The sequence below is a fragment of the Pagrus pagrus genome (assembly GCF_965226575.1).
Source record: "Pagrus pagrus genome assembly, chromosome: 6".
NCBI lineage: Eukaryota > Metazoa > Chordata > Actinopteri > Spariformes > Sparidae > Pagrus > Pagrus pagrus.
The window spans coordinates 33,430,669-33,453,290 of NC_140190.1; the positions used below are offsets into that span (position 1 = coordinate 33,430,669).

The window sequence follows — 22,622 nt, forward strand, 5'->3', positions numbered from 1 at the left end:
TCGAAGAGGAAGGTCTTAAGTCTACTCTAGAGAGGGTGTCCGCCTCCCGGACCAAAACAGGAAGATGGTTCCACAGAAGAGGAGCTTGATAACTGAAGGCTCTGGCTCCCATTCTGCTTTTGGAGACTTTAGGAACTACAAGTAACCCCCAGATTCCACTGGATACGGTACGGCTGGGTTACGGCTCCGCCACGGCGGCGGAGCTGATCCGTAGCACTTTAGTCTATGTGTTAACTTCCACCAGGTCCGCTGCGCTGCGTGTCTGCTGCGTGCCAGCTCCGGCAGTCCACAGCCCTGCGGAGCAGATACGCAGGACTTCTATTCTGGCGGACGCCGCAACACAACTCAGCAATTCAGCCGAATTTAGCACAGAGCAGACAGGAAGTCAGACACGAAACAACAACAAGAAATCCGGTTGATTTTCAAAATAAAACACTCCGTGTTGATACAAACACAAAAACCTCAAAAAAGAGACAAATACAAGCTCTTCTTCTAATCCGTCGGTCGGGAACACTTCGTGTTGTTGTGTTTATAACACATACATATAACTGCGTTCGTGTGTGATAATGTATTATCACACACATTACACATTATTATAATGTATTAATTATCGTTATCCAGCTGATCGGCGGAGCTGCGCCGTAGCGGACTCAAAACGCAACTGGTGGGGGTTGCCGGACGAGGACGACGGAGCACAATCGTACCGGAGCCGTAACGCAGCCGTACCGTAGCAGTACCGTATCCAGTGGAATCTGCGGGTAATCCTGCGTTCTGGGAGCGTAATGCTCTAGTTGGGTGATAGGGTAATATGAGCTCCTGGAGATATGATGGTGCCTGACCATTAACAGCTTTGTAAGTGAGGAGAAGGATTTTAAACTCTATTCTTGATTTTACAGGGAGCCAGTGCAGAGAGGCCAATACAGGAGTAATATGATCTCTTTTCTTAGTTCCTGTCAGTACACGTGCTGCAGCATTCTGGACCAGCTGGAGACTCTTTAGAGACTTGTTAGGGCAGCCTGATAATAGAGAATTACAATAGTCCAGCCTGGAAGTAACAAATACATGGACTAGCTTTTCTGCGTCCTTTTGGGACAGGATGGGCCTGATTTTTGCAATGTTACGTAGATGAAAAAATGCAGACCTTGAAATTTGTTTTATGTGGGAGTTGAAGGACATATCTTGATCAAAGATAACTCCCAGATTCCTGACGGTGGTGCTGGAGGCCAAGTTAATGCCATCCAAACTCGCTATATCATTAGATAATGCATCTCTGAGGTTTAGGACCAAGTATTATAACTTCGGTTTTATCTGAGTTTAACAGCAGAAAATTGCAAATTTGTGATTTTGGATCATGTAAAAAAAATTGACATTATCGATACTATTCAAAATATTGTATCCAAGTTAGAAATTCCCTGAATCTTGACAACGCTGTGTAGGTTCATTCCCAGTGTTACTAAAACTGTAGTCTGAATGTAGACTGTCGGTATAGAGCTTGTATAGGGCACCTACTCCCCCCTTCCTTCCGCTATCTGCATGTACTGTTTTCAAAAGCCCCATCATTAGTTGTAGTAGTTAACAACCTCCAAGCTAGCATGGCAAATTAGTCTAAATTAACCTGGTTGCTAACAGGACAATCGTAAACAAGCTTGCAGCTTAGCTTTTGTTTTGCAGTGATTTATCCATTTTAATGCCAGGACTCGCCTTCCCACATGCAAGACAAGTTTTTCCTGACACTATTTTGCAGGTGCACTGTCACTGCATCCTTGATTTACCTTTTGGTTTAAAGGGGTGAAGAAGAGGTATTCAGCTTTGATTTTGACCATTCTTTTCAAAATCTGTCTTTTGATCACTGTAGCACCCTATAATGTAATAATTTCCTGATAATGTAATAACGCCTGAAAATGTAATAAAATTTGCACTTAACTCAATTGAAAATGTAATAAAACCCAATAATGAGATAACTTCACCAATAATGTAATAAAATAATCTGACTGATATTGCAATAACACTTTTACCAATAATGTAATACCTTATTACATTATTGGGAATTTATTACATTTTCAGGAGTTTTTTTTCTTCTTCAAAACTGATAATGTAATACTTGACAGATAATGTAATATATATGTTCATTTTCAGTCCAGAGTTCTACATTTTGTGTTTTGAGAATCTAAGAATGTTATATACACTGGATTTGAAACAACAGAATGACTATTGCTTCCCTAGATGTACCTCTTCACTTCACAGATTTCCAACAAATCACTACCTCATGAAAACAACCACAAACCAACAAAATAACTTTCAGTAACACTTCATTTGAAGAGGGTATACATAAGCATTCATACTTTAACACCTGCATACACATTACATGACACCTGACATAAACATAGGCCTACATATCCACTTGTAAATGGTTATTAAATCACTTTCAATGTCAAATGGACATCTTACTCTATGTCAAGTGGCATAGTGGTCAGCTGACATACTGTCATACTGATAGTATATTATGAGATTTACCTGTATAAATAAAGGTTAATAAAAATGTCAGCATCAAAATGACAAAACTTGATGACAACTGGCATCCTTTTTGGGGTTTATACAGGGTTTGAAGTTGTATGATGTTTCTATGATAGTACAATTCAAATTTGGTGAAAGTAATTGTCTAAAGGTATTACAACCATTTAAATCCTGTTTTATTGAAGTGACGTCATTTCTGCAATGCCATCTGCTGGTAATGTCACTTACCAGCAGATGGGCTGCCACTAGGGCCTCTACGACTAGGGGGCCTGCAGGCCCTGCAAGGTAGAACACGATCAGTGTCTCTCTGACGACTGGCCAATTACGACATATCTCCATTTATGTGAACACTTGGTAAGTGAGTATGCAACGTCTCAGCATCAATACCTTCAGATTTCTGTAGGATACCAGAAAAAGTTTGATAATGGTAGAATAGTGTACTGTAGGCTTTAGACTAGTTTTTATTGTCCATGTGGCTACATGCTAGTTCTTACTGATGCTAACTTCTTGACACTTTAGCCAAGGCTTGGCTACTTCTCTAAATAGCTTAAGACAGGGGTTCCCCAGCATTTTTTCACTGTGGACCGTTCACAGGTGGACAATTTTTTTTTCAAGTGAAAAAGTTGTTTTAGAAAAGACTAACATAAGTTTACCTGTTTACATTACACATATAATATAAAAACGATTGCAGACGGTCACATGGTTTTCTGTTAACATTTTTAATTCAATAAATACATCTTTGTTACAACTAACCGTAATATACTCTCTGTAATCTCGTTTTTGCTGCCGTCACCTCGGAAATCTCTTCGCTTCACAAAGATAATATGTTTGTAATGGAAGCAGGTTTTCAGTGCTTTTGTGGCCATCTCAGGATAATCTGCTTTAACCCAGAACGCAGGCAGAGTTTAAGTTTTCTGCGAAGTGATGAAGCGGTGCAGAGCCGGTCGCCACATTTAATATACACAGTGGGCTTGGAGCATGTGAATCGCCTGTTGCAATGAACCCGTTATTTAAACAGGACTGGTTTTTCTTTCAAAGTGACTATGAGGAGTTTCTGAAAGCAAGAACGAAGTGTTTTCACACTACATTTCCCATGAGCCTCTGTGCACACTGTGAAATTCTTGGCCGACGTAAGACGGACTAAAGTGAAAAACATTTGCCAAGAATGTTTTCATTAATCAAGAATGAAAGTCGGAGGTTCGAAGACGAACAGATACTGTCGTAGTTCCGACCATAACCGGCAATCCGGCGGCGTTATTCCCATGACCCGCCGGGCAGCGTCTGGGAAACCAAAACTAGGAAATGCTAGGCGAGCCGACCACTAAATAATAATATCAAAATAACTATAAAGCCAAAACAATATATTTATTGAAATGGACTCATTAACAAGTGGGTAACGTAGATTCATCCACATTAATATGAGACTCTTTTATTACCAAAAGCAAACTCCTCGGAGTCTCTTTAAAACAGCTTTCTTTTTGTTGGCAGTCGTTGGGTCTTCTGTCATCTCATTATTGAGTCTTTCCCGGCGACGCTTGTTTTTTACTCTTCAATTGCGCAGTGCTGAGAAGAGGCACAGGCGGAAACAAACAATTATATATATTTTCATTCTTTTATTTGTATTTAATCTTTATTTATACAAGTAAATCTCATACAGTATACCAATATGACAGTATGTCAACTGGCCACTATGTCACTTGACATAGAGATGTCAATTTGACATTGAAATTGATTTAATAACCATTTATGAGTGGATTTGTAGGCCTATGTTTATGTTGGGTGGCATGTAATGTTTATGCAGATGTTATGAATGCTTATGTATACTCTCTTCAAATGAAGTGTTACTGAAAGTTGCTTTGGTTTTGGTTTGTGGTTGTTTTCATGAGGTAGTGATTTGTTGGAAATATGTGAAGTGAAGAGGTACCTTTAGGGAAGAGTTACCTGGGGTCTCCAGTGCTACTCAGAAGCTAATATCTGAGCTGGAGTTCTGGGCTCCCAAGGAGGTAAGTCCATCACCCACTCAGGGATATGCAACAACATCCTTGTCTTACTGAGTATTTGCACATATGCACATGGCTGTATGGTACTCAAGGTCTGCAATTTAACCCAATAGTCATTCTGTTGTTTCAAATCCAGTGTATATAACATTCTTAGATTCTCAAAACACAAAATGTAGAACTCTGGACTGAAAATGAACATATATATTACATTATCTGTCAAGTATTACATTATCAGTTTTGAAGAAAAAAAAACCTCCTGAAAATGTAATAAATTCCCAATAATGTAATAAGGTATTACATTATTGGTAAAAATGTTATAACAATATCAGTCAGATTATTTTATTACATTATTGGGTTTTATTACATTTTCAATCAAGTTAAGTGCAAATTTAATCACATTTTCAGGCGTTATTACATTATCTGGAAATTATTACATTATAGGGTGCTACAATCCCCAACTTTATAGAAGTGCTGCAATAAAATCACTAGTATAACTTTAATAAAACATTAATATTGTAAATGCACTGTTTTCGACTATAACTTTTTGACAGTGAATTTAGCAGGGCTTTGTTGAAAGTTCCCTGTGTCTGACAAATGACTGCGTTTGCTGTAATTTGAAGTTGCTGGCCAGTTTTTTCCCCTCTGTGAGAAAGATAATCATGAATCCGTGTTCAGCATTGCTTGCTTCAGTGTTGACATCGACCAGATGCATTTTGTTGAAATTATTGAGCTGACATATTCAGTGAAGTGAAAAGTTTTATTTTATATTTATATGCTTAATGCTTAACTCGTGTGTGAATTGGTCTGGATAAAAGGCGTCAGCAGTGAGAAAAATTACAACTTTAGTTTTTAAAGTTAGAAAATAGAGTCTCTCCGTTTCTAAGCTTTACTGGAAGTGTGTGAAAATGCCAAGTAATGTAACGTTGAATTAACTGTTTATTAGATCGAGAACAAGAACAAGCTAGCGTGCTTGTTGTGGCTTTCCAATCTCTTAAAGTCGCTTGAGAGGTAGAGAATAGGTCCTGTATATTTGTATGACACGCTGCTGCCGATACAGAGAAGCACGCTGAGTCCAGGTGAGTTTCAGTGTATTTAATAACAAAAGAGCTACTACAGCGGCTTTCAGATTACACGCGCATATCAGATGGAAAACATGTATCAAAACGATCAAACTTGAACAAAGGTGGTCAACAAAAATTACGGCTACCTAACTCGCCTCCTCCCCCAGTGCAGGTGATTCAGCCCCTATTGTAACCTACTACAGTGCCCATGTGACCCAAACACCACATATCACCGTGGCAACCAGACCAAACAAATTGAAACCCAAATAATCCTCAGCAAAACAATGTGTGGCTCCTACAGTGCTATTTCCTAATTGTGGAATGCAGTCAGTTCAATGGCCTTTGGTAATGCTGACTTATTGGCATAACAGCAACTGAAGGGGCGTAATAGGAACAAAGCTGTCAAGGCTTCCGTCATATGAAAGTGGGCATGGTTTCATCTAAGTTGAGTTGAAAAAGAATGGACACGAAAGAGACGGAGTACTGAGGGACAGACATCTTCGAGTTTGGGAGTGTGTGTGTGTGTGGCAGCAAGTGCTGATCTCCAACATTTTCCTCAATCGTTCTTAAGTCCTCTCTCATTTCTCATTTCCTGGAGCCCTGTAATTTTCACTTCCAGCCATAGCAAGGATGAATTCACTAACCGGCTGTAGAGGGGTATTGTTAGGATTTTATTTTCATTTTATCAATACCTTCATCGGACCAGTTCTTTATCAATACTGTTAATTAAGTCAAGTTATTTTTCATTACTTTTGAATTTGGGTTCTTTAAAATGATTTTTTAAGAAAAATGAATTGAGATTCATTTTTTTTTTAAATATAAAGCGATTGCATATAAAGCATTAATTGTTATTACAACAAAGTCACTATGTAAACTCTCATATCTCACACAGAGTAATCTAAAATATCTATATTAAATAATAGTTCTGACATCAAAATACTGAGAGAAGTTTTGAAAGAATAAAAAGAACTGTCTCAGCCATTACTTAAGTTTTCAAGAATTTAGACAGACAGACAGACAGACAGACAGACAGACAGAGACACTGACAGTGCTGATTCATACCAAAAACTTCAGCATCATTTTTCTAATGTTTTAACATTAAGCTCATTAATGTTGCAGATGATACTTACTAAGCTAAGGATTTGTAGGTTTGCTTTAGCAATGTCTAAGCTAACCTTTCTAATGCAACCAGCTGATGGAAAGCAGCTATATATAGTCATGTTTACTTAAAAAACATCTGAATTTTTTGAATCACCTTTTTTTTTTTTTTGCTTTTTTCACAAGAGGTGATGAGGAGGAAGGCGGAGGAAAGGAGAAGGAGGTAAAGGAAGACAGGAGTGAAGGGGGCTGTGCTTTATCTTGTAAAGTACAAAAAACAATTGCACACATGTGACACCTCTGCTGCACATTTTTGTTACTATTTCTTTACAGTACATTTTTTGTTACTGTGATTTTGTACTGTACATTGTGGTTATCCATAGTAAATTATTGGTTACTGCGATTTTATACAATACATATTTGGTTACTGTGATTTGTTACAGTACATTGCTTGTTACTGTACAACATAATGTGTTATGTATGACATTATATGTATAACCTATAACATTACTATACATTGAAATTAACATGTAATTTCCAGTGGGTTTATTACATAACAAAGTGTTTAACTCTCATCCCAAAAAGCCCATTCTTTGGGATCTTGCCAGAACAGCTTCAGACCCAAAGTACAGGTCGAAATTGATATAAACCATTTGATTGTGGTCAGTTTGCATAATTTTGTTTATTGGTAGTGTGATAAATTGGCGTATGGTTATAATGGGATTATACAGGTCTTGGCTGAATACTGGCTGAATACCACCGTCACTCATCTGTGACAGTGGTTTCTTTTCTGCTTGAAAGATGATACTGTCCAAGAGCTCTGTTGTTACGCTGAAAAAGAATGGATGAACGGGTGTGTGTGGCTCCAGGGATTTGTCAATGACTTTGAGCCCCCTACTTCTGTACTAAAGTGAATAATGTGCATATCATCACTCCTATTTTCTGTCTTTTTTTCATTTGTCATAACTTGTCTAGAGTCTTATTATATTATATAAGTAAGATATTTGTATTCAATGTTGCCATGGAGTCAGTAAGTTACAGTAGCTGTGGGCTATATCAGAGTCCTGTTTCTTGATTCAAGTTTTGCTCATTTGAATGAATCTGCACCTTGAGAATTCATGTTGTTAGCAGTTCCTGTTTGCATTGTAACCATGGATGTAAGGACAATTAAGACTGGATTTGATACTGATGAAAAAGTTTAAACGAGTGAAGAGCTTGATCTGAAAACAATCCAGTCTCTTTGATGAATCTAAACTTGTTCAAAGTTGATATTCATGCTTCAATGCTAGTAATTCAACAGACCCAGTCTCATGACAAACTGTGTAATAGACCTGCCAGTCTACTGTGTCACTCTCACGTGGACTTGGACTAACTGTGAAAACAACACAGTCTCAACCAGTGGTCAAGTTAGCAATAACAAATATGCAACATCCAGTAACACTTTCACCTCTGTCAAGGCCCAAAAGTCTCCTTTAATTCAATCAAGCCTCCAAAATCACACTTGATAATAATAACTTTATTTATGTAGCACCTTTCAAGTTACAAAGGTCCTTGATGGTCATGTATCACTCTAAATTTGAAATCAGCCATAACTGGTTAACCAGTATTAAGCTGACAAGGTCAGTAATAGCCAACTACGAGGACAACAAAACAATGCAGCATAATCTCTATTGTGTTGGTGAAGTAATAGTGAGTAATAAGTTGATAAAATAAGAAACAATGTATACATCGAGCTGAAATGAAAAATAGCTTTTTGAACATTTGAGACCACTGCAGAATAATCAGTTTCTCTGATGTTACTTTTTATAGGTATGAGTTTGAGTAATATGAACAGTTTTGTTCTGTTCTATCAACTACTGACAACATGTCTCCTAAATTCCAAATAAAAATATTGTCATTTAGAGCATTTATTTGCAGAAAAGGACAAATGGTCAAAATAATGAAGATGCAGTGTTTTCAGACCTCAAATGAAACAAAGAAAACAAGTTCATATTCATTAATAAACTATGGAAGAGTTCAGAAATCAATATTTGGTGGAATAACCCTGATTGTCAATCACAGCTTTCATGCGTCTTGGCATGCTCTCCACCAGTCAATCACATTGCTGTTGGGTGACTTTATGCCACTCCTGGTGCAAACATTCAAGCTGCTCAGCTTGGTTTGATGGCTTGTGACCATCCATCTTCCTCTTGATCACATTCCAGAGGTTTTCAATGGGGTTCAGTTCTGGAGATTGGGCTGGCCATGACAGGGTCTTGATCTGGTGGTCTTTCATCCACACCTTGATTGACTTAGCTGTGTGGCATGGAGCATCGTCCTGCTGGAAAAACCAATCCTCAGAGTTGGGGAACATTGTCAGAGCAGAAGGAAGCAAGTTTTCTTCCAGGATAACCTTGTACGTGTCTTGATTCATGTGTCCTTCGCAAACACGTATCTGCCCGATTCCAGCCTCGCTGAAGCACCCCCAGATCATCACCGATCCTCCACCAAATTTCACAGTGGGTGCGAGACACTGTGGCTTGTAGGCCTCTCCAGGTCTCCATCTAACCATTAGACAACCAAGTGTTTGGCAAAGCTGATATTGGACTCATCAGAGAAGATGACCTTACTCCAGTCCTCTATGGTCCAATCCTTATGGTCTTTTGCAAACCTCAGCCTGGCTCTTCTTTGCTCGTCATTGATGAAGGGCTTTTTTATAGCTTTACAATATTTGAGCCCTGCCCCTAGGAGCCTGTTTCCAACCGTTCTCACCATGCACTTCACCCCAGCTGCCATTTGCCATTCTTTTTGTAGGTCACTTGATGTCATCCTACGGTTGCTGAGTGACATTCGAATGAGTTGACGCTCATCCCGGTCAGTGGAGAGTTGTTTTCGCCCTCTGCCGGTCTGTAGCTTTGTTGTCCCCAATGTCTGCTGCTTGACCTTGTTCTTATGAACCGCCGTCTTAGAAATTTTAAGGATGGAAGCAACCTGACGCTCACTGTATCCCTCTGCCAGTAAAGCCAGAATTGAACCCTTCTTTTCCTCACTCAAAACTTTTCTTTTCAACTCTTTTGACATGGTCAATAGTCAATAGTGGAGCGCCGCTATATCCATATAATACGAGTGTTCGGGGCACTGAAGCGCAGCCTCTATTAGCATTATCTGCCACGAAACTAGTTCATTTCACCAATATTTTGTCATGATACGCCAGTGCTATTCCCCTCTGAGTTGCCTGTTGCCTGTTATCAACATCCGGAGTCTGTAGGTTGACCTACTACCTCTGACCTGGAAGATGTCGTCTCTGAGCTGTGCGCGCACCCGCGACAGACGGCTTGTTTACCTGTAGCTGCTACTGCTAGTTTGACCCCGGATGTTGATTACAGACAAGCCCGGACTCAGAGGGGAATAGCACTCGCGTATCATAACAAAATATTGGTGAAATGAACTAGTTTTGTGGCAGATAATGCGTTATATAGAGGCTGTGTTTCAGTGCCTGGATCACTCGCATTATATGGATATAGCGGCGCTCCACTGGATCTAATTTCGTCCGAAAAACTTCAAATGACACCAACGTTATCTGGGTGAGTAAATGATCATATTTTATGCTAGAAATAAGGTCCAGGTTGTAAAAAACGGTAGTTCCCCTTTAAGTAGAATGAGGTGTGCTTGTGTTGGAATTCAACAGACACTGAAATGAAATGGCTGTCATACATGTAGAGATGCTGATTTCAGAAAAATATGCAGTGGTCTCTTAATTCTTTTTTAAATGATAATGTTACTCATTGTTACTCAAATCAGCAGGCATCTTTTCGTGTATTCTAAAGCATTATGTTATGCCCCATTCTAGGGGTGCAGAGGCATGGCATAAATACAAAGCACAGGAGGTGGAATTAGGTACAAAACAAGTGACAATTTATTTACAATATACAGTGACTGAATATTATTTACAAAGCTTAGCTTCAGGGTGAACCAAAGGCCAAAACAACAAACAAAACCTCGACTATCCCCAGTTGAAACTATCTAAACCCTGAACAGAAAAAGAAAGAAACAAAAGGAGATTTACTAAACCTACCACCCTAAACTTAATAAAAACAGGAGAAAACGATGTCAAAGGAAATGGCAGTTCACCCCTACACTTCATGCTCAGATATTTACAAGGGACTCTATTAACAATACAAGGTGGGTTAGCAACTAGTAGTCCGCTAAGCCACATACATAGCAAAGTTACTCTGACAATCTATACACAGAAAAACAGGCTCACCCTATATTACAAACTACACACACAGTACTAGCACAAAGTCACAAGGTTTTTGGAGGCAAGGAGAGTCAGGGCACTGCTGCCAGCAATAATTCTCCTAGACTTTTACTCTCAGAAGTTAAGAAGGAGCTGGCCCCTCAGATTGGCCAATCCGCTGTGATGTTGTCACTGGCATCCAGCCAATCCCTGCAGGAGCTGGCACCTTTCAATTAGATAAAGATCCTCAGAGAAAAAAGAGAGCTCCCACTCTCTGATGACCACAGTTAGCAACAAAATACACATCATACATCATACATTTAGATTGACTGATTGTGAAGAGTGTTGTTTTTCATAGGTGTAGGACAGTAGCCCGACAAATTAAGAATGTGTCTGATGATGCTTATACAGCAAACTTTTTGCATGGTCCCGCCTCAAACTGTACCTGCTTTCCTGCTTGACCCTGTCTGATTTTCACTGATGGCTACTCACCTTTTGTCTCGCAGTGCACATTCTTGTTGGTCACCGTTGTCTTGTCCCTACTGTCTTTCTCTTGTCTTTGAGGTTTTCCAGCATATTTTGTCGCAGGAATAATTCTTTCGCCAGATATGATTCATTCCCATATGTCCAGTACATTATGTTTTTGTACGGTCAGCTGTGAGCTGAATAAGGAGCAGACAGGCAGGGTGCTAGCCCTGACTCCTCAATTCATCAGCAATACTTCATTTTCTAAAATAGATTGTCCTGTGTTTTTCTGTGAATGTAGCACAAAGGACTCAAACCTATTTTTTTGTAAGACCATGGTGTTTTAAAAAATGTAAATAAATTGACCTTGTAATTTTACCCTGTAACCTGTTTCTCTTGGAGGATGACGTCCCCAGTGGCAGGAGTTTTGGCTTCTAGCTCAACGGCAGCCTGGTCTGAGCACTGAGGGGATGTGACCAACTGAGCCTGGCAGAAACCTGGGCCCCAGCAATCTGCTACTCCCCTGGATACTGCTGGGCAGGGCTGCGGCACAAAGGCTTATATGTCACAAAATCAGGGGAATATCACGGCAAAGAATGAAAACAGATAAACAAAGCAGTACATTAATGTTAAATTGACCCTAACTGGGAAAAGTCTGTGCTTTTTCAGGCTGTATCCTAGGTTAATTAAACATATTTGGATGTTTTTGAAAAACACATCATATGAATATTTTTAAACCTTTTTTCAACTCCAAAAAATTGCAATGGACATCACATTAAAGTTTCTAAAATTATATTTGTAAGATGCCAAATTGTGTAAAATGTCCTAAATCTGGTATCAACTGAGTATTTATAGTTTGAGAGAGAAGTCAGAGAAGGCCATTTTATATACACTCAAGTAGACCTGGAGATGTTTTGGAGCTGGGAACCATGATGAGACTAAGACTAAGACAAATTTTTTCTGTGGGGGTGGTTTATTAAACAGTCATTTCTACATTAGTTCCAGTGTCTCAACCTTTCTCTCTCCACAAACACATGCACAGTCCCAGGGATTTGGGACTGGGTGGCATTGGTGTTATGATTACAGTGAGCAGCCTGTGACTGGAAAGTTGCCAGATTACCCTCCAGCTCTTGTGTCTTCTAAGCCTCTGTCAGAGCTCTTGAAGCTATTTTCACTCAAGTTTTGGTTCAAGATACATACAGCTCTGGAAAAAATTAAGAGACCACTGCAAATTTTTCTGAAATCAGCATCTCTACATGTATGACAGCCGTTCCATTCCAGTGTCTGTTGAATCCCAACACAAGCACACCTCATCCTACTTATTGAGGTACTGATTAGGTGATCACCTGTACCCAAATCTTATTTAACGAGGAAAAGTTTAAAAAAACCACTGCTGTGGTCATCACTATCCTCTTGCAGTAGGACCAGCTGGATGGCAAAAACAGTGCTAGTAGTACCTCAAAAGTAATTGGAATAAATAATAACTATTGACCATGTCAAAAGAGTTGAAAAGAAAAGTTTTGAGTGAGGAAAAGAAGGGTTCAATTCTGGCTTTACTGGCAGAGGGATACAGTGAGCGTCAGGTTGCTTCCATCCTTAAAATTTCTAAGACGGCGGTTCATAAGAACAAGGTCAAGCAGCAGACAATGGGGACAACAAAGCTACAGACCGGCAGAGGGCGAAAACAACTCTCCAGGCCTGAACCCCATTGAAAACCTCTGGAATGTGATCAAGAGGAAGATGGATGGTCACAAGCCATCAAACCAAGCTGAGCTGCTTGAATGTTTGCACCAGGAGTGGCATAAAGTCACCCAACAGCAATGTGAACGACTGGTGGAGAGCATGCCAAGACGCATGAAAGCTGTGATTGACAATCAGGGTTATTCCACCAAATATTGATTTCTGAACTCTTCCCAAGTTAAAACATTAGTATTGTGTTGTTTATAAATGAATATGAACTTGTTTTCTTTGTTTCATTTGAGGTCTGAAAACACTGCATCTTCATTATTTAGACCATTTGTCCTTTTCTGCAAATAAATGCTCTAAATTTTATTTGGAATTTAGGAGAAATGTTGTCAGCAGATAGTGATAGAATAAAACAAAACTGTTCATTTTACTCAAACACATACCTATAAATAGTGACATCAGAGAAACTGATAATTTTGCAGTGGTCTCTTATTTTTTTCCACAGCTGTATGTTCCTTCTGCATTTCAAGCAGTGGCTTTAAGTTACTTCCATACAGTGCAGTGGCCAGTTACGGAACGGTACATAGCACTGGTACTTACAGTATACGTGTGTTTTTATTGTGTACCAGCATCTGCATTTTTGGTGCACATGGTTACCAGTTGGGCTGCTCAGACAAAGTGCTGGGCTCCGGAGTGGAGCTCCCAAGATGACTTGCAATCTGCAGTGATTGTTTTGGCATCTGTTCTTTTTATTCTTGCTTGCCACGACATAAATAGTGTCTATGCTGTTTGTGATTGTATTTTTAATGTCGGCCTATTTCTTCTGCAGAGATGAGCCGACTCTACAGAAGCCCTGAGGGGCAAGTGAGAATATGTTCTCACCTTTCTGGTGATCCATTTTCTATGTTGTAAATTTTCTTTTTCATGTATGAAACAGAGAAAAATGTTCAATGTTTTTTTTCAAACATTTTTTAACTCAGTGCCGAGTTAAAAAATGTTTCATGAAAGGGGGATATCCATGAGAAATTCTCTGTGGAACTGGGTGATTTTTTTTTTCTTTTTTCAAGAGGAAAGTAAGACACAAAGTGTTTGTTTTTTCAAATACCGGAGTTATTCCTTCAATAGCTTCTGGACTCAATGGATATTGAGCTTTACAATGTCTATAATCAGACTTAGGTGTGACAACCAATGGTGCTGCTGTTTTCACCAAGCCTACATCATATTTGTGTTTTGCCCACAATTCATTAGGAACATCAGCCAATTGTGGATCATCAGGGGTCAGTTGTGTTGCAATCACAAATGGCCACTGATCGTACTATGATACCAAATTCAGACATCAAACCACAAAGCATTAAATTTATAGGACAACAGGATGAAAACAAAAGAATGTTTTGCATCTGAGTTTACAAAAAACTCTATCTCTTTTCCTGCAACCAACAATCTAATCATAGGCAATTGCAATTGAAGAACTATACACTGAGTCATTTCTAAATCATGCTTTTCTGTTGTTCTTTGAGAATCATACATGTATATGTGTCTTATCCTTGTGTGTGTGTGTGTGTGTCTCTCTCTGTGTTGGGGCAAACCCTGAGCTACACACAACTTCTATCATTGACATCAGTTCTCTTGTCTCTTTGCAGATATCACTCTATGATTTTGTGTGGTTGTAGCCAAACAGCAACAGTGTCAGCACCAGAGGAGAGTGTACCAGCAGTCAGACCATGGACCTTAGATTCACGCAGTTGTCACCTCTCACCAGGGGACCTCTTTATCTCCTGCTGCTGGCCAGACTGGTGCTACCTTCTCACACAGAGAGTGAGTACTATTATACAAACAGCTCAGAGCTCTGACCACATGTGAACACTTTGTTTTACAGGTAAGAACCATTACAGTAGGTGCCATGGAGCTACATTTTTAAACAAATATTTGTACTTTCAACTCCCAACAGGGTCGTTACCTGAGTTTTAATATATTTGAGGGGAATTTTGCGTCATTGCATGCCACCTTCCTAGCATCACAAACAAGGCTGCCAACTGTCACTGCCTACTTTTTACAAGCTCTCAAGCCATGCAATGAAAAAACTTTTTTGGTTAATATTAATGTTAAACAGGGCTTCCAACAACAGCTCATCTCTCTAAAATCGATCTCTCAAATCCAGGGGTGTTTCCTGGACTTCAGGACATTCAAAGATGTGGGTTATAATGAGCCACAGCAGGTGTGTGTGTCTGTTAGCTATAGCTAATTGCTAATGCAATACAAAGTACCTAAGCTGTAACTTATGCTCTGCTCACATGTTCACGTAAATTGAAACCAATACATTTACATACATTGTTTTCCTGGCTTAGCATCAAATCTTTTATGACAAGTCTCCTGACGTCCATTTTGATGTGTTAGCTACTGCTTGGAGAGACCTGTCACAGCACAGACACCTGCAGCCAATAAGAATCGATTATATCTACTTTTGCAGCCCCTCTCTGATTGGTCTTGCCTCTGTTGCATTCACTAAAGATTACAATACTGCCATCTTCTTTCATGACAAATGGCTTAGTGAGAAGAGGGTTATATTATTCACCGTCTTCGTTAATCAGTTATTCTTCAGGGCTACAGCCCTGAATGCCCCTGGCAGGCAACTAGGGTTGTGTACTGAACTTGGTACTTTTAAGGGTGCCATCTGAATTACTTCGGTACTTCTGAGTGCTGAATTTCGGTACCTGAGGCTGCAACTTTACTGTAAATGTAATGTAATACTTTGATATCGATTTTGTAATAATATTGTTGGAGGACTATTGGTACAAAACATTAACATAGGGGTGTGAATCTTTGACAATTTCATGATTTGATTTTGATTTTTGGGTGTCCAATTCAGAATTGATTATTGATTGGCATCGTTGTACAAGCCACCTGAGCAGAAGCACAGTTTTTTGAGTTAAAAAAACTGAGCTATTTTCTTCACCACAGAGTTTGTTTAATGTGTTGAATGCTGCGGTGTGTGTTAGTAGCCTGTTAGCAGTTGCCAGCTGGTCTTGTTTGCTACTTCTGACCGCTGCTCCACTCCGTTAATGATGCGTCTTAATATCTCGTGAGGACATAAGTAAAATTAAACACAAACATGTGGCCTACTTCACGTTCACCTCTCAACAGTAATTATTCAATCATTAAATAGAAGACACACTTGCAACTCTGCCTTGTTTGATGATGAACTTCAATGTAACTCTAGCGTATGCTAGAGTTTAGATTCTCTGCCTGAGCCCGAGCCCGAACTTGACCGGCCAGGTCGGGTCGATATTTACCGCCACTATCCTCAGGCCGGGCTGGGCTGGGCCATTGATCAAGCATTTGTGTTTTTTTTTTGTTTTTTTTAATCATTACTTTATTCATTTGTGATCCATTCCATTCTGAATAAACAAACAATGCAGTGTACATGCTTCGTCCTTGTCGCATTATTCATTAAGATAATTGTAAACAGATTTCTGTAGTTCAAACACCTCAGAGTTGTAGTTGAGAGCGTCAGTTCTAACAGCCCACTGTAACGTGGGCTGGTGAAGGGGAAGGTGATGGTCCACTTTAGTGCGGGTAGCTCCGGTTACTCAAGAGACAGCAGGCAGCATGTGGGGGTTTCTGCACGGCACTTTTATTCATAATACTGACCACACCATGCAGGTCTCTACGGCACTAGATGTTAAAGGCATACATGCAAACGAACACAGGCCGAGGTTCTTGCAACAACACTTTACAAAATAAAGACAAAATAAAATGGGGAGTCTTCGCTCTGTTGGCAGTATCCTTTCTCATGGGGAGCAGAAGTACACATGCTCTTCTTCATCGTACAGGTTACATTACCCACTAGACAAAAGGGGCTCAACAAAACAGGCCGGGCTCGGACACAACATGCACGCGCTCGGGTAGGGTCGGGCTTGATTTTTTGGGCCCGATCTAAGCTCTAGCGTGTGCACGCTGTAAATTGTTTGGATGCTGTGCTACCCTCCTTTTTACATTTGTGAATAGAATGTGAATCGTGGGAGACAAGAATTGCAATTCTTATGGAAGGCCGTAGAAGGGCATAAACCCAGCAGCAGGACCAGCATCTACTCCTTTGTGCGAGGAGGAACAGGCTTCTGACCAAACTGTCAGAAACAGAGACCATGAAGGTGGCATGAGGGCCAGACATTCGTTAGTGTACCTTTACTAACAGCCCAGCACTGTACAGCCCGATTGGCATTCACGAGAGAACACCAGGACTGGCAGGTCCGCCATTGGCATCCCATTCTATTCGCAGAGGAGAGCAGGTTCACACTGAGCACATGTGACAGGCCTGAAAGAGTCTGGAGATGCCGTGGTGATAGATAGAGACTTTGTCATTGTACAAAATACAACGAAATTTCAGGTGCACTCAATTACTGGACCCAAAATACATACGTAAAAGTTGATAAAATAGATAATATACCCTAAAAAAATAGTTATGTTATGCTGTAGTTTAAAAGCAGTGGCGGCTCATGACAAATTTCTCAGGGGGGGCAACTGTTCTGATGATGACTAAGGTGACCCGTTCAATGGGAAAATTAATAGGCAGCAAGACAATTGCCACATCTTGTTATTTTCTGGTCAACTTACATAGCCATACCACATGTAACAGCTACAGGGAAAAGTTACATCCAAGATCAACAGAGAGATATACTGTGAATCAGTTTGCCTTCAAATATCTTTGAATGTGGACGGATACGCTTGCTTTACTATTAATTACAAAGGGGACTCCATATAAGTAAAAAACATTAAAAGTATTTATTTACAATTACAAGTAGTTTATATAAATCCAAATAAAGGGGTAGTGCATTCAAATTGCTCAACATTGCACAAACAATACTCTGTATTTGCAGAAACAAACAGTAAATACATTACATGTACAGATTGCCATATCAGTAACAACATTTTAAAGATTTAAAGATTTAAAGTGCAAATGAAAGTGCACACATTCAACAGTGAACTATAAATACAAATATAATCTCTGGCTAATTGTATAGATTTGCAAAAATGAACATGAACAAAAATAAACAGATGAACATATTGCCTGAAAGCAGCATTTGAATGAAAAAAATAACTATTAAAAACCAACATCAACAGTTAATAGATTCTGTGTGTGTGTGTGTGTGTGTGTGACAGAGAGAGAGACAGAGACTAAGAATGAGAGTGTCACTACACTACATTACTTGAATTGAAATTTTGCTCGTCTCTCTTTCAAAGCAGCAAAGTGATCATTAACCCTCTCATTGAAATCAGGCATGTTCCTGACTAGCTCCCTCTCCATGGAGAGCATGGCCAGTGCATTCAGATGTTCCTGGCCCATTGCATGGTGCAGGAACGTCTTGATACTCTTCAGCGTTGAGAAACACTGCTCAGCTTCAGCCGTTGTCATGGGCATGGTAATGAGAATGTTTAACAGAGCCACAGTCTCAGAAAATGTCTCCTGGAGAATGTATGTCTGCAGAACCTGGTACAGTGCCAGAGCATCACAGCAGTCCTTGAATTCTGGATTCTCATAGATGAGAGACAGTTTTGTCCTGAGCCTTGCCTTGTTCAGCATGGGATATGCCCTTCCAGTGGCATTCAGAGCCTCGACAGGAAATGTATTGCAGTGCTGCTCAAACATCTCTGCCTGTAGCAGTGTTGCACTCACAAGGTGGTCGCTGAAGGAGAACCTTTGTTTGGCGTGAGCCAGGATTGTGTTGCAGATCTCCCTTGATAGCTTCTGCTTCTCCTCTTCTCCCAAGGCCCTCCTTGGTCTTGTGGTTCCTGCTGCTACTTCCTGCTGCTGTTGAGAGGAGTCTCTGAAGGCAAGCAGACCAACAGTGGCCGCGTTTCCCAGATTCGATCATTCTTAAGGACTTAAGAAGGCTCTTAAGAAGGGTTCGGCTAAGAAGGAGCGCTAAGATACGGGTGTTTCCAAGATGCGTTCTTAACTGCCTTCTTAGGAGAACCTTAAGATCAAGCCAAAGAAGCTTCTTAAGAAGCTCTTAGTGGTAGCTGTCCACCGCGGTGCTGCTGAAACTGAATCAATCGATGCCAATCAAATCGATCACCCACCTCTTTATCAGCGCATAAGTCACACACAGCGCCCCGTGGTCCCCCTACAGGTGCAATTAGGCTACGCATGTATCGTGTGTGTGTGGGGGGGGTGTGGGTGTGTTGATGGCCGCGTAGTGCTTCCTACCGATCCAGCACAGATCCACCAGGGAGGGATAGTGGATTGGAATGAGGGTGCCATCCACCACACCGATCACCCGGGGGGTCCCAGCCACTGCGTGGAACCCTTGGTGGACCTGGCGGACCTCGTCCCGTGTGGTGGGCAACTTTATGTGGGTCCGGGCATGGCGCAGGAGAATCGGTGTCACAGCTGCCACACTCCGTGACACCGATGCCTTGCTGAGGCCGGTGCCGTCCCCTACCACCTCCAGGAAGCTCCCCACTGCGTAAAAACGCAGCGCAGCCAGGAGCTGCACCTCCGGGCTGAGGCCAAAATTGCAGCGGGTTGCTCTCGGGGAGGGGTGGAGACACCAGAGTGATCAGCTATTGGATCTCCGCACGGGGCAGCCGGTACTTTGCCTGGACAGCCCGGTCTGACAGCACGTCCAGTGGGGAGAAGTGCTGACGCACGTATGCATTTATGTAAACCGTCTGGCTTCGCTCACGGCGACGCTGTTGGTTCGCAGCGAGAATGTGCTGTATTGTAGCCATGGTTTCTCACACGCGCGGACTTTGGCAACGCATTTATATAGAGTAGCAGGGGAAGCCTCTCTGGATGAGGTTCAGCTGAGTTTAATTACATCTGTTTCCTTGATATCTGTGAAATGCCACAGGGTTGTTGTGTTTTTATGTGTAGTACTATAAACTCATATATGCAGATGTGTGTGGAAAACTTAAACGTGTAATTCAATAAAATGTTTTTTTCCTTCTATTAACCTATGTTTCTTGCGCCAGTGGTCCGCAGCTATGAGCGCATTTCAACATTGAGCATTGTTTTATTATTTCGAAAAGTGGAGGATGTAAATTTCCCTGACGCGGCTTGATCACTGAGCATTTGGTCGCTAAGAAGGCTGTTAAGAGTGGGTCAGCTCCATCTTACATTTCCTTCTTAGTGAAAGATCTTCTTAAGCTAAGAGCGACTCTGGGAAACACATCCTTCTTTCACAGCGTTCTTAAGAGCGCTCCTAAGAAGATCTTAGCACTTAAGAGCTTCTTAACGAATCTGGGAAACGCCGCCAGTGTCAGTACATGAAAATATGAGTGCCTGGTAGCATTTAGAAAAGTGAAGAAAATGCCCATTTCAAAACAGTAATATTTATCTAGCTATTAGATTGCTTTTACAAAACTTATACATTTCAAAATTCTACTTTATTTTTATTATTGATGTTGCAGTGGGTGGTGGTGGTGTAGTGAATTGCATTATCTTGAAAAGTGTTTCTAATATTTTGTATGTTAATGGAGTGGACAAAATATTAGGAACACCAGTCAATATAATGCACTCTAATACTCCACAATCACCCACCATGACCTCAGTAATAAACAAAGTAGAATTATCACCTTATTGACATCAACAAAAACTGAAAATGTATAAATTACATTAATGTAGATTTTATAGCAGAGCTGTTGTTTTGGATTGTATTAATTACACATGTGTACCTAATGAGTGTATTTCTTTATGACAAGGTTCAGTATTGAGAAGGATTGAACAATATTATTTTATCTTACCTTATTGCCTGCACACACTCCTTCTTCTGCAGCTGCTGGTACAGCATGTCAACGTGAGGCATGATCTGATGAAACAGCTGCAGAAAAAACTAGAAGTCCTCATCCTGCAGCATCCTCAGGAATTCAGATGCCTCCCTCACTGTGGTGCTGTCAAATGAACCCAGGTCCTGATGGATTCAAAACAATGCATGAGGTCATCAAGGTTCTCGTTCACAGTGTTGACGATCCTGCTGTTTAAGTTCCATCTTGTGGATGAAGCTCTTGGCAGCCTTCTTTCAACAACTCTCACTGCTGGGACGTGAGAAGTGGCCTGCTGCATGATCAGATTCAGCTGGTGTGCATAGCAATGCACATAATGGGCATTTTTGAAATTTGCGCGCACCTTCTGCTGCACACCAGCCCGCTCTCGCCTCATCACACTGGCTCCATCATATGCTTGCGCAATGAGTTTCTCCCTGTCTGTGACCGCTAGCATGCTTTCCAGGAGCTCATTCTGCACAGTCTCTGACGTGCCCTTGAAAACTGTGGCAGTTTTCAGGTGCTCCTCAAATGCCTCATCCAGTGAAGCCACCAAGTCAACCAAGCCACGAAAAACGCCTGGGTTGTTGAAGCCCTCACTTTCATCTTTGCCTCACAAAGCTAACTTAAACACTCCACAAAACTTGACACAGTCGACGAGGCGGGCTAGGATGTGTCGGTTCTTGCTCACCTCATCGTTGTGACGACGAACCGCTAGCCTGTAGCTCTCATTCAGCTGCGTTGCGATGTTCACCGAAACTTCAGACAACTGTCCATGTGGGTCTTAGAGGACTCGTGTTTCTTCACCTTTTCAAACAGATGATGCATGTCGGTGACTCCTGTAGTTGTCCATGCGGTGGTGTCTGCCATGCTGCCATCAGGGTGAAACAGTGTGCAGGTGTAGCAAAATAAGGCGTTAGCTGCTTCACAGCCTGCTAGCCAGGTTTTCCACTCATACCAGCTCCGCGAAAATCCCCGGTTATATGATTTCCCCTCCTTGGTAGAAACTTGTTTAATGTTTAAATTTGGTCTGGGAGGTCCTAATTGTTTCGTTGCCAATTTATCTTTGTTACTACGACAACTGAAAGGGACTTCTTTCAGTGAAACGATGGAGTTGCTCCTTACACTTGCCATGCTGACCTCGAATGTGACTAGCGCGGTGGCTACGCCGGCTATGCTCACATTACGTATGACGGAAGCACATTAGGGCGAGCCCTCCCAGAACCCATAGAGAATGCATTGTAACGACTGAAATATGAAAAAAACTGATTTTACATGAGAGTCTATGAGAGCAATCTGGGCGATTTTCAACCTGACTGAAGTTGCCCAAAAGGGGCGGTACTTCATGGAGTACTGCCCGGCGCTGATTGGACAATGACATACAGAACAGCTCAAACTGTCTAGAACTGTCACAGCCACTGTAACACTGTGGAAGACTATGATAGAAAAAAATCCCTCCTTTTTCCCCTTTGGTGGTGCGTCGCCTGATCGCCCTTATGAGCAAACCGCCCATGTTTAAAAGTGAATTTTTGAATGTAGACTGAATATACTTAGTCTTAATTTGTTCTGGCAGCATTTCAGTGACTATGTTTAAATCTACACACATGGAAATATAGTCATTAAATGATGTTGAGAAATAGTCTTATCTAAAATAGACAGCCTAGTCACGTTTTACACTGTTAGTCCCCTAAATCATTATTATAAGGTCAGGCTTTCACTTTACAATAGGTTGATAAATGATATCCGCTTGATACGTATTTTCATCTTACTGCCACCTGCATTATCTCGCTGTCAGGTTACAGGGCTGGGCTATTTAAAAAT

General features: G+C 40.9%; 1 protein-coding gene across 12 annotated transcripts in view; it reads left to right on the top strand.

Moving 5' to 3' along the window:
• Positions 1-22,622, top strand: part of ptprfa (protein tyrosine phosphatase receptor type Fa) — a 541,915-nt gene that overhangs the window by 48,447 nt on the left and 470,846 nt on the right. For all 12 annotated transcript variants that reach the window (XM_084354897.1, XM_084354905.1, XM_084354902.1 and 9 more), the window contains exon 2: positions 14,681-14,855. In XM_084354897.1, coding sequence (XP_084211023.1) covers positions 14,762-14,855 — 94 coding nt within the window. In that variant the 5' untranslated portion in view covers positions 14,681-14,761. The remainder of the gene's footprint in view (positions 1-14,680; positions 14,856-22,622) is intronic.